Source organism: Diplotaxodon limnothrissa, linkage group LG2 (genome assembly GCF_057381915.1).
Source record: "Diplotaxodon limnothrissa isolate DT_005_m linkage group LG2, D_limnothrissa_male_GT1.1, whole genome shotgun sequence".
NCBI lineage: Eukaryota > Metazoa > Chordata > Actinopteri > Cichliformes > Cichlidae > Diplotaxodon > Diplotaxodon limnothrissa.
Genome location: NC_140597.1, coordinates 33,484,415 through 33,500,024, shown reverse-complemented (window position 1 = coordinate 33,500,024; position 15,610 = coordinate 33,484,415). Strand labels below are relative to the sequence as shown.

At 40.5% G+C, this 15,610-nt stretch overlaps 1 protein-coding gene across 1 annotated transcript; it reads right to left on the bottom strand.

The window, feature by feature from the left end:
* Nucleotides 1-2,257: 2,257 nt before the first annotated feature.
* Nucleotides 2,258-15,406, bottom strand: stx3b (syntaxin 3b). Its single transcript, XM_085371770.1, has 10 exons — nt 15,027-15,406; nt 7,949-8,023; nt 7,715-7,814; nt 7,522-7,596; nt 7,309-7,379; nt 6,644-6,752; nt 6,475-6,548; nt 5,724-5,858; nt 4,838-4,948; nt 2,258-2,745 (listed from the first exon to the last, which is right to left on the bottom strand). Exons 1-10 carry the CDS (start codon nt 15,054-15,056, stop codon nt 2,659-2,661), a joined length of 867 nt encoding a protein of 288 aa, XP_085227896.1. The 5' UTR covers nt 15,057-15,406; the 3' UTR covers nt 2,258-2,658.
* Between the last annotated feature and the right edge of the window lie 204 nt (nt 15,407-15,610).

Sequence of the window (15,610 nt, the reverse complement as noted above, 5' to 3'; positions counted from 1 at the left end):
CCAATGATGGCACAGCACAATGTAATCATCATCTTTTTCTGGAGACGCAATCAGAAACACACAGTCAGACGATAAAGAGAGGAATCAGGCTTTACTTTGCGAGCCGACGCAATTATCAACATTGATCGACACTGGTTTGAGGAAACAATTGAGCAAAAGCAGAACAAAGGGTTATAGAGGTTTGTGTGTAACTGTGTGTGTAAAGAGACAGGAAAGGTGAAACGACTTACCCCCTTTTTTGACACGTGTGCACCAGTCTTTAAAAGCTGTACTTTGCAACACTGTGGTTAACATGCTGACAGCAGCTACTACACTCCAATAAAACACACACACCACTTTGCAACAAGCAGTCATCAGAATGTAAAATTCAGTTACATAATTCCATTTCTGCAAGTCAAACACGACAAATAAACACTGGGTAATTTAACACATAAAATCTTTAATTTCTGATAAAATCATTGACATTTACACAGGTAAAAAAAAAAAAAAAAGCTTCAATTTTCTCTTATGTTCCAGTCTGCACCAACGGCTCAAATAAAATGGATTGTGCCCCTAAATGATGATGATGCTGCGGGATTCTCATTTTCAAATGCTTCATACAAAACCACAGTTTAAAATTTAATTCATGCTTAAATTACAACATTGTTTTACTGAAATCGGCCTACTCCCTTATGTCAGGGCTTCTCCTCATGACTGGTTGGTACTGATTTTATGTACGGCTGGAATCATGTGCTTTAATTACCCTGTTAAAGCCACTGGATGACAACCTGTGCACTTTGGTTTGGTAAACTGTCAGTTCCAAAGATTGTCTGAAATGAAATGAATGAAATGATGATGGACAACCATTACTGAATCCAACAGGGAGGTACATGTTGCTAAAGCTAATGTGATCTAATACACAGCCCTGCAAAAATCCTGTCGTCTTTTTTTTGAAAATACAAGTTTTCTATGTACATTAAAATGACTTCTTTAAATAAAAAAAAGGAGGTATAATGTTCATTTTAGTTGAAATTGTTCATTAAGACTCGATGGGCTTTTTGGAGGACGTACTTTGTGGTGCGGATGAACTGGTTACAGTAAGAGGTGTTTGTAATATTGTCCCCACCCCCCACATTCACTAATGAGGGCAGTCTAAATGTTAGACACACCTATGAAGTAAAGAGCAGCACACATACAGCCTCTGTTAAAAATGTCAAACCATTACATCCTAAGGCTGTGTAAACAAAAACTGAACATTATCACCTTCGCAAACATCAGATGTACTGCAGGACTGTGTCTAAAACTGGCAACTCAGTAGTAAAACCTAAAACATGCCTGTTAAGGCATTTCCTAGTAGTAAGACAAGACTAGCCACGGATACTTTACAGAGTGCCCATTTGTATGTGACGTCATAAGCAACATGTCTTAGAACAGTAGAATAAATACAAAAAGACTATTCTGGCACTTACGGGAAACAAACCACTAGTGTTACTACCAGACTCTCTAAAACTCCTTTGGCATTGAAATATTTCTACAGCACTTTAACAGGAGGAGTAACTGTGTCTATACATGTAAAAGCTTTGGTTTGGGTTGTGAAAAGGATCAAATTTCAGCTGCTACAAGTAAGCAAGTAATGAGCGTTCATCACACGCGCCTGTAAGTTCATGAAATGTGTTCCCATAAGTGCAATCCTTCATATTTGTTTTTTTAACAACCAGTGATAATTACACATATCTGAGCTACGCATTTGGAAATGTTAAAGTGCTGGAACTCCCCAAACCCTAACAAGAACAACAACAAAAAGAAATCCCACAGCAGTGAAAGTTCACTGGGGAGATTTTCAATCATAAAATCATATCAAGGCTCAAATAAATCAGGGGGTTTATGTGCTTCTGAAAGCTTTCAGATGACAAACGCTTCCCAGCTGATTCTTTGGCAGCAAATGTTGAACAGTGAAATGTTTAGTGACACTGAAGTGATGTTTTGTTTCCCAATTCCCTTTTCGCCTTCACAGAGGTACAATAGACAATGTACCTCATATGTCAGCTTTGGTCTTGTTTCCTCATTCGCAGGAGAGCATCCTCAATTGTCCAAAAGTGAGGGAGACCTTCAGTGTGTTTTATTCGATTGAAAAGATCTGCAGGTTAAATATTCTTATACCCATATGGAGTGATCAGGATCAGTTTTTCCTTCTGCAGGCAGGCTGATGAATAATGGTGAGGATGTTGAATACACAGATGATGAGATGATGGCAGCGATCAGCCCTATAGTGTCTGGGTGAGGATGATGATGAGGATAATGAGAAGAACCACGGCACAGACCACAGCAATAATGATGATCTTCTACAGAGAGGGAGAAACATACACAGAAACAGCGTTGATGATGGGATACCTACAACTGAAAAGCACCCACAAACTTAACACCAGCAGGAACTAATTCGCCACTACAGTAACCAGAGGCAAGAGGCCCAGAACAGGAGAACAACAACACACCCAAAGTACTTCAAACAAGCACACACACCTCGAGTAAGCCCTCTGGATAGTAAGAAAACACACACTGAGCCTCAAAGGAAGTGCAAACTCCTTCCCAAAGCATGCCTAACAGACACACACCCATTATACAGCAGGTATTTGCTCAATTACTCACCCTTAGCGCTTCTCTTACTCAAATAATTCATCATCATTTCTTTAATCCCACTGACAATCCGATTGCCAGAGCCACTATGATCACCAAGATCACCACAATCACAATTATTATCACCAGTTTCTGTTGGGGACAATTAGGACATAAATTATCAGATCCAATGTCAGTGTAAAAACAGCAGGACAGCAGGTCTTTACTTGACAACAGCAGATGTATCAGATAACATCGATTACTCTTGAGGCTTATTTACCACAAAAACTCTGCACATTAGTATTGCACAAGACTGAAACAGGGTCAGGGTTGATTGTTGTTGTCCTGAAAATACAACAGTTTGCCTTTGCACACACACACACACACACACACACACACATATATAATCTGTAACAGCCAGAAGCAAGCACACAACATCTCCAACCCTACAACACAGCAGCGGTTGTGGTTACAGCCTTCATGTGTAAACTGCACATCAACACAGTGAGGATGAAGCTGAAGAGAAAGGACAGAAAGAAAAGAAGCTGTGTGTGTGTGTGTGTGTGTGTGTGTGTGTGTGTGTGTGTGTGTGTGTGTGTGTGTGTGTGTGTGTGTGTGTGTGTTGGTGGGAGGGAGGGAGGATGCTTTTTATTCTGCTACGTGTTGCTGGGCAGGTCACAGTGGTGTTTAAAGCACAGGGTTCCACAGGCCACAGGTTGGTAACGGAGCAGGTAGAGGGGATCGGAGAGCACAAGTCACCACAGGGGGAGGTGGGAATGGTCTTCAAACAGGTTTCCCAAAAGCATCCTCTAGTGGAAGAGGAATTCCAACTATTCCCAACCTGAAAATAAAAAACAACCACGAGCAGGAGTTGCCTTCAGGACTCCTGCTTGACGATTGTCGGGTTGAGGACTGTGTGCAGGCCTCTCTAGGATCTGGATCCTTCTGAGGACAGGAAATGACACCGCACAAGAGCTTGTGACAGGTTGTTTGTTTTTAACCATCCCACACACTGATGGTATGCAATCCAATGGTAGTTAACAGAGCTGTATCATCTCCACACTAGTTAATGCTATCAGTGTGTATAAATCTAAATTAGGGGAGTTAATGTTACAGATCTTTTAAGGGCACCTGCCAGGCTGAACAGGGTAAACTGAAAGTCTAAACATGAAAAGGAAGGTTAACCAGTAGAGACTGGGAGACATCTTTACTTTGTTTTGGTTTCATTATTGCTTGAACAGCTTATTGTGGACTGTGATTACCTCTGGCACGAAATTCAGAAAAAACCCCAATAACTGCATTTAATGAGTCACTAACATGTAAATGTTGAAGGTCAAGCTTCTATGTTTGAAATCAAGTCTCAGAGGTCAAAGTACCTCTGAGACTTACCTTAGCTTTTAAGAGAACAATTTTCAAAAGCCAAAAGTCGATTATTTTGTGAACAGAGTTAGCACTTTTCACTGATGATGACTTAGACTTCAAAAGTTAAGATAATTCTTTCTTGACAATATTTTTTTTGTTTAGCCTGAAGGACTTTTTACAGGGTTTACTACCCTGTACAACCTGCATTACACCTGCATGACGGTGCAGTTCTACTCAACATGAGAGAGAAGAAAGCAGACTACATTTCCATATGCCGAACATATTCTAATTCACAATCAGTCAGGCTGGAGAACGCAGTTTTTTTTGCCCCATGGTGTCAAAGTTATTCTGTTTAATTGTAATTTTTAATCTTTGTCCTGCTTGTTCAGAACTAACTAGATTTGTAAATGCAAAGTTATTAAATAAATAATTCCAGTGCTTTTGGGAAACCTGACCATTGTTTTCGATGATTATCACTCACACGGCGAGCCTCTTGCTGAAACTTTGCAGCTTTTTTAGTGTCTGCAACAGCGCGCTCCACAAAGCCCACCGACTGGTCCATGTTGCTCTCGATCCTGTCAATCATTCCACCCTGATGTAAACGGCATCAGAGGTAAAGAAACGTAGCAGTGAAATTAAACAGAAAGAGAGAGAAAAAGACAAGCACCAGCAATGCAACAGTTGTTGCGAATGGCAACGTGTGCGAGTACTGGGTGAGGGAGGGTGAGAGAGACATGGTGAAGGGAGGATATGTAGGCACACTATGTGGTTTAAGTGTGGCAAACAGTGAGGAGTGCAACAGTGTACAGAAGATAAGCAGGAAAAAAAAGACAAAAGCGGCTTGGTGCTATGACTGGAAAGAAAGAAAAAAGAAAGACATTACCTTGCGTGCTTTGGTCTGATACCTTACAGCTTTTTTGGTCTGCTCCTTTGCTGCTACTATGTGGTCCACTGACTTGGATATATTCTGCTCTATGTTTTCTACCATGTCACCCTGAAAAACATGCAACATTCTGTAAGGTACTGACACTTAAGCAGAAATGAGAAGAAGATTGGGTTAAATACAGAGGAATAAATCCGGTTAGAGGGGTATTACATGTTCACTGAACAGTTAGATTGCCAACACCTGCACTGAGGATCTCAGGGGTTTGTTTTGAATTCTGACATTTAATTTTAACTTGAATCACTTTTTATAGCCTCATATAGAGATCTATAAAGAGAGATCCAGGACATCAGCCTTGGTGGAGAATTAGCTCTGCAAGCACCCTTCTAGTTCTCTTCTGTAATTCAAACTTTCAAACGTAAAACTGGAATTAAAACTGGCAGGAAAAAAAAAATATCCAAAACAATCTCACAGCACAACATGAAACATGTGCATAACAACAACCCTTACCTTACAAAGCCTTTTCCTCAGACAGCATTTTGCAAGCAACAAGAAATATGTGGTTATATTTAGTTAAGAGGCTAACAGTAATGTCCCTGTACCAGCTAGTTAGACGTTTGTTGACCTTGATGATTTATTCTATTATTATTTGTATTGGTACCGTTAACGCTGAGCGATGGGATGGAGGTGACAGTGGCAGAAGAGCGCAAAGAGTAAAGGAAAGACATACAGCTGGAAAAGAGTAAACAGAGTAATGATGTGCAAAGAGTTGGATACAATGAGGGCTGAACACAAAGCCATGGAGAGGATTTAAGGATGAATTCAAGGAATGAACAAGCAAATAACTAGAATCAAATGACAGGCAGGTGGATGCAGAGGACCGTACCTGGCTCTCGACCAGCATGGCGATGTCTACAAACATATCGTGCAACTCCTTAATACTACTCTCCAGACGGACGATGTCTTTGTGTCTGGCTTCAATCTCATTCAGGGCTTGTTTGGAGATCCCCGAGTCTATAATCTGCGCAAAGGAGAGGCTTAACATTACCGAACAGCATCAGTTTAAACACAGGTGGCTAAATGAATATTTGGCATTGATTCAAATCAATGTGTATTCACTTAAAACGGCACCAAGCTAGAAAACAGTTGTTGTGATACAGCCTAAAAATCTAAAATCTATTCAAGGACACCACTACACAACAGTCCCGTCCTGCCCAGCAGTTGGATTCCTTAACAGTTAAGTGAGGTCAAAGTCTAGCCTGTTTGTTACAGGAATGTGAGACACCGTATCTGAAAATATCAAGTCAAGCTGTGCGTCCTTGTGCAAGAAATTCCTCCCTACTTGTGTATTTTTTATCAACGTGAGCTCAGAGAATCTTGGCTACATTTTCAAGTTTTTCCAGCTGCTGCGTGTAGCCAAAGCAACACAACACAATGCTCCTTATCTCAGTGTGTCATGAGCAGACTGAGTGCGAGTCAGGTCGACTCCTAAGCGCCAATAATTAGCTGACACAAGCAGTTTAAGTTTTACTGAGAAACTGACAACTCGGCTTTCACAGTTCAACCACATCATGGTGGAGTTAACGTTAAGGTACGTTAAGGAAAATGCATATACGTGCACAAACGCACACTCTTACCCCTGCAGTGAACACAGAAGCATTACCACCCTCCAACATCTCCTCTAGTTCTTCATCCGTAGTTGCTTTTCCAGCTGGAGAGGAAAGGGAAAAAGGAAAAGGAGCGGGATTAATGACAAAGGCGACAATGGAACCGTCAAATGTCTTTGTTGGCGTCGTTGTGACTCACTGATCTCGAGCTGTCTCTGAATACGTCCTTTACTCCTCTCCCGGAAATCCACCTGAGCTTCATTATACTTTGTCATCACCTCCACAAACTTCCTAGACAGCACTGCATGCTGGGAGGTAACAGAATAACAATGGAAGAGCTTATAAGTAACACTTTTAAATGATGAAAGCAGAAACCTGAAGACAAAGACGTGTATTTGTCCCGTCTTCCTCCCTTCACGCCTGATCAGTTGCGGCAGATGGCTGCCCCGCCCCAAACCTCGTTCTGCTGGAGGTTTCTTCCTGTTAAAAGGAAGTTTTTCCTTCCCACAATCGCCAAAGCACTTGCTCATAGGGTTTCATTTTATTGTTGGAGTTTTCTGTGTTTTCTCTGTACTGTTGTAGGGTCTTTACCTTACTATATGAAGCACCTTGAAGCAACTCTTGTTGATTGATTGAAATGGAATATTTTAGAAATGCTAAACATTTATTAAAGTCTTAAAGCAGAAGTATTAACAAGCACCCTCTTCTCTTAATTCTCTCTTAACCTACTTTTACCTAAAATACAACAAATAAGACCATCAGAAAAAAATCAACCTCACATACAAAGCCCAGCATGAGGGGGAAGTTTGCAAGAAAAGCGCTTTCTCAGAAGGTTACTTGAATCGTCTGAAGGAGATGATTTACCTGTGATTTACGTATCCGCGTGTCAGCCGACACCCTCTCCTGCTCTTCTGACTCCAGATTCCTCTCAATGGCTGGGAAGAAGGCAGAGTTACTTCACTTAAACAACCTTGAACTGATTAAATATAACACCACTATTCACTTGTTTACTAATCCAATAGACATACAAGTTATTCATAATGACAGGCTGTATGTAGAAATGGGAGCGGGACTCACTCTTGAGTTTGTTCCTCGCACCGTTGGCCAACTTCTTTATGTCATTGGTGATCGCCTCCAAGTCCTCCTGTGTTTCTGTGCAGGATACAGCATAGTGCAGATTTTCAGTGCTGATGCCTTTCCTGATCAATGTTGTGTTATTTTGTAACGCAAAAAAATGAAGTAAATGTCAGAGCTGGTGGTGATTTCTTACTCTGATCTGATGTGGGAGCAGACAAGATGACAGAGTAAAGCTTTTTCACTTCTGTCACATTCTCATCGATTTTCTCAATGTTGTTTCTGATTACCTCGATCTGTAACACAAGGACACACCGCAAATGGCAAACACATGCAAATCACACCATCTTAGAACACGCAGGTCCTCGTGAATGCAAGTGAAGCAAAACAATCACACTCAGTGCATACATACACCCATAGCAGCACTTACCTCAGAAAAGAACTCATCCATGAAGCCTGCGTTGTCCACAGCAATCTCCACATCATCATCATCTTGATCACACACCTATAAGAATAAACAGAAAGAGCAGGACTAAGAGCGTCAGGTGGTAGGCCCGCAGGCCCTATGTTTCTCAATAGCTTTTCATTCTTCATGTAGAACAAGCCCATCCAAAATTTTTCCTTGTCAACCTGTTGTCTTTAGGTTAAGAGCCGACTAGTTGCTGCACAATTATGGTATTAATGATTTAATCCATATTTTGGGGCATCGCCAGAAAGAAAACCAGCGCTGTTAACACTGCACTGCATTAAAGGTCCATGCAAAACCCCCTAAAATTAATTTTTAAATCCAAAACCAGCCATTTGTTTAGGACATCAGTAAAATGTTAACTATTCAAAATGCCTTACAACAACCTGCAAGAAGACAAAAGGGCTGAAACTGAGTTTATACAACTTTAATCAGAGGACTTCCTGTTTGGTGATTGTGGGCAGCATTGTCCTGCTTTCATGTTTCATGCAAAAAAACAATTTTGACCTAATTTCAGTATGGAGAGGTAGTTTAGTGCATTTTCAGCACATTATTATTAGTTACATAAATCAACAGGATAAAAGACAAAATAAATCTCTTAGCTTGTGTGTGCATGTGAAGCATGTGTCCTGAAGTAGTGACATTGGTTGAAAATGTGAGGTAGTAAGTCCTGCAGTCCACTACAAGGTACACTAAAAGTTTTGTTTTACAAGGGGTAAAAATACTGTACATTTCTGAAATCCCACCAAATCAAAGTTAAGACTCTCAACTTGAACAAACAATTTAAGCTCAAACACCAGAATCTTAATATTAGCAAAAAAGTATAATTTAACCTCCCTCAAAGCCATAAAATGTGGAAGCTGCAGTTTCTGTCATTTTGAAAAGAAAGTCCATGTGCTCTGTTAACCCAGCCGCCACACATGTAACATCAATGGAAAGCCCGGATTTCCCCTAGACTCCATAAATTGTGCTTGACATAGAGGTCTCAGACTCATGTCAACGACAGAGGACAAAAATGAACTGCTGGGTCTTGCAGAAAAATAACCTCGATATCGGTGCCTCCAACACTGTCAAACAGCACCACAGACTAGCTTGCAGATTTCCCGATCCAGATCTGGGAGGATCACATCCAGAGGATGCCCAGTAGTTGTCTGGAGTGCAAACAGGCATGTGGAGGTCATCCATGCAACTGAACTATTTTATAACAGTTGGATCATCCTGTAGCTCTAACCCATCTAAGACTTTTCTCATGTATTACATATTACTTAAGCAATAAAGTATGTTTGCCATGATATTTGCAATTAGATAGATAAAAAGAATACATAAATAAATAATGACATAACAAACCAGCCATGGTTCAAAACCAATCTTCCATCCACTGTCTTAACTACTGATCCAGCATCCCCCTGGGGGCTCCAAACCTCTGTTTAAATAATTCAAAGCTACGTCCGAGTCCATTAAACTCTGCACTTGTTATTTTTTGTATCTCTAAAACCTTACAATAACAGCATTTAAATTAAACCTTTAACACCGGTGCAAACTTAAAAAAAAAAAAAAAAAAAAATTAGGTCAGCAGTGGAGGCTCCAGGAAGTTCCTGTTCCCAGCCAGAAGTTAAGTCTGGTATTCACCTATAAAAACCACACCCTGAAACTTCAACACTTTGGTCCTCGCATGGATTATAATGTGGTTAGTTGTGAGCTTTAGAGGTGCTGCTAGGGGAAGTATTTCCCATCTCAACGTCAAGCTAAACAAACTGGCTGGAGTCTGGTGAGAAGAAGGATATCTCTATCTGTAGGGTAAATACGAAACCTCAAACAACATTAAAGGAAGTGTATTCAAATCACACTGCTAGACGATATATTGAATTTATAAAAATAAAATAAGCAGCTGTGCTTTCTTTAAACAAAGTAGAGTCAAAACAAAACAATTAGCTTAATTTAAGTTACAACTTTACACATTTATTTTAGAGAGATTTTCTGTTTAATTTCTTTTTTCTGAAGTTTTTCTGTTTGGGTTGGAAAAGCCACCGAACACAGTTTAGACCGTGAGTCTTCATGCAAAGCTATACTAATGAAATTGCTTCCTGGTTAGCAGCTCAGCCTGACCCTAATCAGTTTACATCCAGCATTTCATCAGAATGCTTCACGCTGCTGACTATACGTGTCACAAGTGACGGGCAGTAAACACAAGTCAGCACTGATGGTTTGCTACGCACGCACCAAGCACTGGCAGTGAATATTTAACATCTAGGACCAGAGGCAGGCTCCAAGACGTCAACCCAATTTTCACTCTAAGCTGACTTTAACAAAACTGAGGCAGAGTGAACGGACATCACGGCCACGCCGTGACTGCGTTTGATAAAGCGAGAAAAGAAAAAGCAGCCCTATTTGCTTCCTCCCTTCTAATTACTTCTGCTTTTAAGTTAAATATATTCTGATCAGACACCCGATGAGCTGTTCCAGGCATTTGTCCAGAGTTTGTGCTTTGTAACAGGTGACTCTGTGTGACCTGCAGAGGTCCACAAATTTGGAATAAGCTTCAAAGCACTGATTTAGGTTAGTATAATAATGTATGTTGGAAATTAAAGATGTATTTGCTGTATATTATCTGAGGTTTGGGCGTTGTATGTTATGGAGAGGCCCATTTCACAAATAACAGTCTTATATATTATCATTTCGGAATTTGTATTTTAATAAATTTGTGAAACCTTTGGCTCTTCAGGTGTGCACCCAGGTCAAAGTCGAGGCTTGGAAAATGTTAAGACGTCATCGGTTTAATGCCTCTGATCTCATATTAGCTGACTCACACACAGTATTTACAATAGTAAGCTCAATAAATATTACGGTTCATTCACACTGCACCTGTCCTGTGCACCTGTTGTGCTTCTTTTCACTGTCATATTCAAACAGTAAGCATTTTCTTTTGCGGTCCTCAGTTTCTGGACAGTTTCAACATTTCCTGACATTTTACAGACAAAAATGATTAACTGAGAGAATAATCAGCAGATTCATCAGTATTGAAAGTAATCATTAACCCTTCTAGGCAGTAACATTTACTGCAACTGCACGAATGCTGACTTTTAGACTTGGCCTTTAACCTTCCAGCCTTCATCGAAAATTTGAATTGCAAATGTAGCCGAGACCATTTGCTTCAGGCTGGCGTACCTACAGCAGTAGTTGAACCGAGAGTTTCCAGGACATAGTGCTTGCTTTTGAATCTCTCAGAGAGTTATTCATCAAACGCACCACTCAGGCTCACGCACACTCTCACACTGCATTTCTGCTCTTGTGAGATAAGACCAAGCACTCACTTCCTTCCAGTGTCTCTCATTCAGCAAAAACAAGAGGAAAGGGAGTGATGTGTGCACCAAACCAAACAACCAAAGACCACAAAGACACGCACACACACACACACAGCTTGTAAAAACATCGTGATAATGACAGGAACAGTCAGAGGCAGTGACCTTATCCAAGTCATCAAGAAAACTTTAACAGCATTACTCAATAAACTCACTTGCTCATCTTAACACTTTACTTCACTTCAGAAGACACAAAGAAATTCTTGGATCAAACTACTACGAACCATTTCAGCTTAAAGTTTGGGAGATGGTCAACTCTTCATGATTGGTTTGCGAGATGTCAAATATTTGGGAGGCATGTTTAGACAGGTGAACAAGGTTTATGTAACAATATCTAACACGAGCTTTAAATGGTGCTGCGAGCCAAAATCCAGCCCGACTGTTGGTGAATTAGATTTGCTCGCTTAGAAATAAAAAATAGAATAACAAAAACAAAAAGCATGACAGCTATAATCTCATGCAGAAGATTGCATTTAAGATTTTGATGGCTGCACAGTGGGTAAAATTAGGTCAAGTGGACAAACTATGTGGGCACCAGTAGAGCTACAGGACAAGATCGACCAACCAGAAAAAAGAAACAAATATAAAAACAGCAGAGGTTTTGATGATCAATAAAAAGTTAACAGCCAAGCAAAAAGAAGAAAACCACTTTTGAAAGTCATTTGTAAGGATTTGTTGTTTCTTCAGGCTAATATGAAGTTCAGTTTTTGGACAATTTGTCGATAAATAATGCAGAAAATAATCAGATAAAATCCATAATAACAAGAAATGTTAGTTACTGCTGTCTGAGCAACAGCATTTTCTGTGGGATGGTTTAAAAAATGAGCTGCTACCTTTAAAAGCAGTAGCACAGGGACCTGGGGTCAGATTTACAGCAGCGTGGTGACAGAAGCCTATTTAGTCCATCAGCAGTTGTGTTGATGCAAAGCATCTGACAAGGGATTTAAAAACTCCATATGGCAATGAAGACGGCATGTTTACGCTGTTACATTTTTACCACTGGGTGTAAAGTGCTTTCAGTGACTGATAAGACTAATAAAGTGCTACGTAACTGCACTCCATTTACGATTTGTGCCGGTCAGGCTAGGAAGCAGAGCAGCACCAGAACCCCAGCTCGTCACTGAAGACACAGAACTGAAAACCAGATGAGCTTAAATGAAAGTGCATTTGAAAATACTATGAGGGAACAGAAAGGCAGAACAACAGAAAGTAACAGTCATGTTAGTCTAGCTCACAAGTGAGGTTACCAACTTCTCCTCTCAGTATTTCTCGAAAAATAGTCAAATAAAACAAGCGTAAAGTGGAGCTTGGCCAATAAGCTGCCACATGTAACAGTACAATAACTTCAGCAAATTACGATTCTACACTTCATACGGTTTATAAAAGTGCCAAGGTCTTCAGTACGTCAGGTGATGTGATAATGATGCCAGTGGCGTAAGCAAACATTGACATGAACGCACACATACACACACACAGCCTAGATTACTGTCGGCAAGTTAAACATTAGAAAGGAAACTCAAGGAGGGAAATGAAGACAGGGGGATAAGGTGGGAAGATAAAGAAACACAGGAGTAAAGGCAGGTCGAGGTAGTCGGAAAAGACGCAAGTATTACTGGAGAAAAATTAAAAATGTCACACGGCCTGCTTATAAACACATGTCTGACCTAGTTCTGCTTACATCTGTACTTCCTTTAATGTAAAGCCAACTGTGTTGTGATAAAGATATCTGGGAGTGGGGGCAAGTGAGGAATACCACTGCTCAAACAATTTTAAAACACAGCAAATATTTGACCAGCAGTTTTAGGTAGCTATAGCAACACAACATCCCTCAACACACGCCATCATGAGTTACTGTACAACAGCAGCAGCATAACCCAATTCAGAAAAGAAGAGGCCAGTGATATGAAAATGTGGGAGATTCGCGCTGTACTGCACCATTATTGATATAGACCCACTGGCCACTTTGCTAGAACCCCATTCCTTCAGAACTGCCTTGATTTTTCATGGCATGCCAGAAACCTTCTTTTCAGTCCATCCTGACAGGATTGTATCACAATGTTGCTGCACATTTGTTGGCAGCATGTCCATGATGTGAATCTCTCGTTTCACCGCATCCCAAAGGTACTCTACTGAAGTAAGATCTAGTTGACACGGTCAACACAATACTCAGGTAAACAACGCTCCGTTGATATTAAGGAACTCAAAGTGTGTAAAGACAACACCCCCCACACCACTAAACCACTACCAGCAACCTTAACTGTTGAGACATGCAGGAAGATCCATGCTTTCATGTTGTTAACGGCAATTTCTGACCCAACTACCTGAATGTTGCAGCAGAAATCAAGACTGTTCAGATAATGAAACGTTTTCCAGTCCTCTATTGTCCAATTTTGGTGAGCCTGTGTGAACTATAACCTCAGTTTTCTATTCTTAGCTGACACGATTGACATCCAGGGTGGCTGTAGCTCAGGAGGCAGAGCAGGTCATCTGCTGATCGGAAGGTTGGTGGTTTGATCCTTGGCTCCCCCAGTCTGCATGCCGAATATCATTGAGCAAGATACTAACCACAAGTTGCTCTCCAGGGCATCCATTGGAGTATGAGTGTTGAGTATGTGTGCAGTTAGAAAGCACTTATAAGCATAGGAAAAAAGAAAAGTTGCATGTTGTATAAAGCGCTATATAGGAGTCCATTTACCATTACCATTTACATCCGGTGTGGTCTTCTGCTGCTTTAGCCCATCTGTAATAAGTGGTCATTTGAGTTACTGCTGCCTTTCCATCAGCTAAAATCAGTCTGGCCATTCTCCTCTGACCTCTGACACCAACAAGGGATTTTCGCCCAGAGAACAGCCGCTTACTGGATACATTCTCTTTTTCAGACCATTGTCTGCAAACCCTAGAGGTGGTGTTGGGGGGAAAAAATCCCAGTAGATCATTTCTGAAATACTCAGACCATCTCATCTGACACCAACAACTACACCACACTCAAAGTCCCTTAAAAAAAAAAAGTCACCCCTCTTCTCCATTCTTCACCACCACCTGCCAACACGGCTAAATGCACTCAGTTGCTGTCATGTAATTGAGTATAGGTCAAATGTCTGATTATCTTAATTTCTAAATAAATAGTTAAACAAATTATCAAGGTGCTGGGACCAGATCCTTCATTCTTCAAGAGCTATAATAAAGTCCTCCCTTTTATCGAGCAACAGTTAATCAATACCAATGAAAACAGAGTGACTCACCTAAGTTATTTTTAGCCACGATACACCGGGATATATAAATTAAGCTCAATTTCACTGGAATTACTTGGGTAAATATGACCTGTTGAGCTGCAGTTCAGTTAATAAGAATTAACCTCTACTTCAAACCTTATACTCAGAAGTGAATGCACAAAACACGTCTTTCATCCAGCACTTCCATTCCCAATCATTATCCAAGCTGTAATGTCACTACAGCCATCACATGAGTTACATCATCATATATCTCACTATTGTTGTTTGTTTATATATGCTATATATTTATGGTAAAGGTTTAAATCAAAGAGTGTAAAATTTTCATTTTACAAATCCTAACCTCAAACATCTTAAAATGGTCGTTTTTCTTTTTCGGAGTGTACAGAGTCAATATTGATGAGTAAAAGGAGACACTTTCAGAAAACTCAACGTTTCCTAAACACTACCTACCGCTTTAAGCTGCTCCAATCGGTCCTTCATTTTTAGGCGGTTAGCTTCACAGTATTAAAATAAAGAAATAAACACAATATTGTGCAAAAAGGGTTTAAAAAAAAAAAAACTAGTCCCAATCTCTCAAGTTCTCAGCCAGCTGCCAAGCTAGCTGTGCAACACAGACCCACCGCCAGTGAGGCAGAAAATTAAACTCCCCAAAAGTCTTGACAGATGTCCTGAGAAAACGACTTTTTTCTGAAAACAGGAGTCTTTCCGTCGCTTTTCCATACAATATGGCTGCTGGGTTTGAAGCCAGTGTTTTTTTCTTGCTAAATCTCCTCGCTCAGGGGATTAAAACAACAGTTGTGTGGAGCCGTATAATCTGTTTCTCCGCTGGCTACCAGTAATCATTCTAAAACGCACTTTTATGGCTAACGCATGCGCAGTGTAACGTGCGGTGGAGATGAAGCCAGCCGCGGAGGTGTGCAGGTGGATAGCGAATGAGCAACAGCTTCTGACTTTCCAAAAAGTACTCATTTATTTACAATATCAAAAATAAGTGCTACCTCTACCACACATTACTGAAGAGCACACTAGTCCGC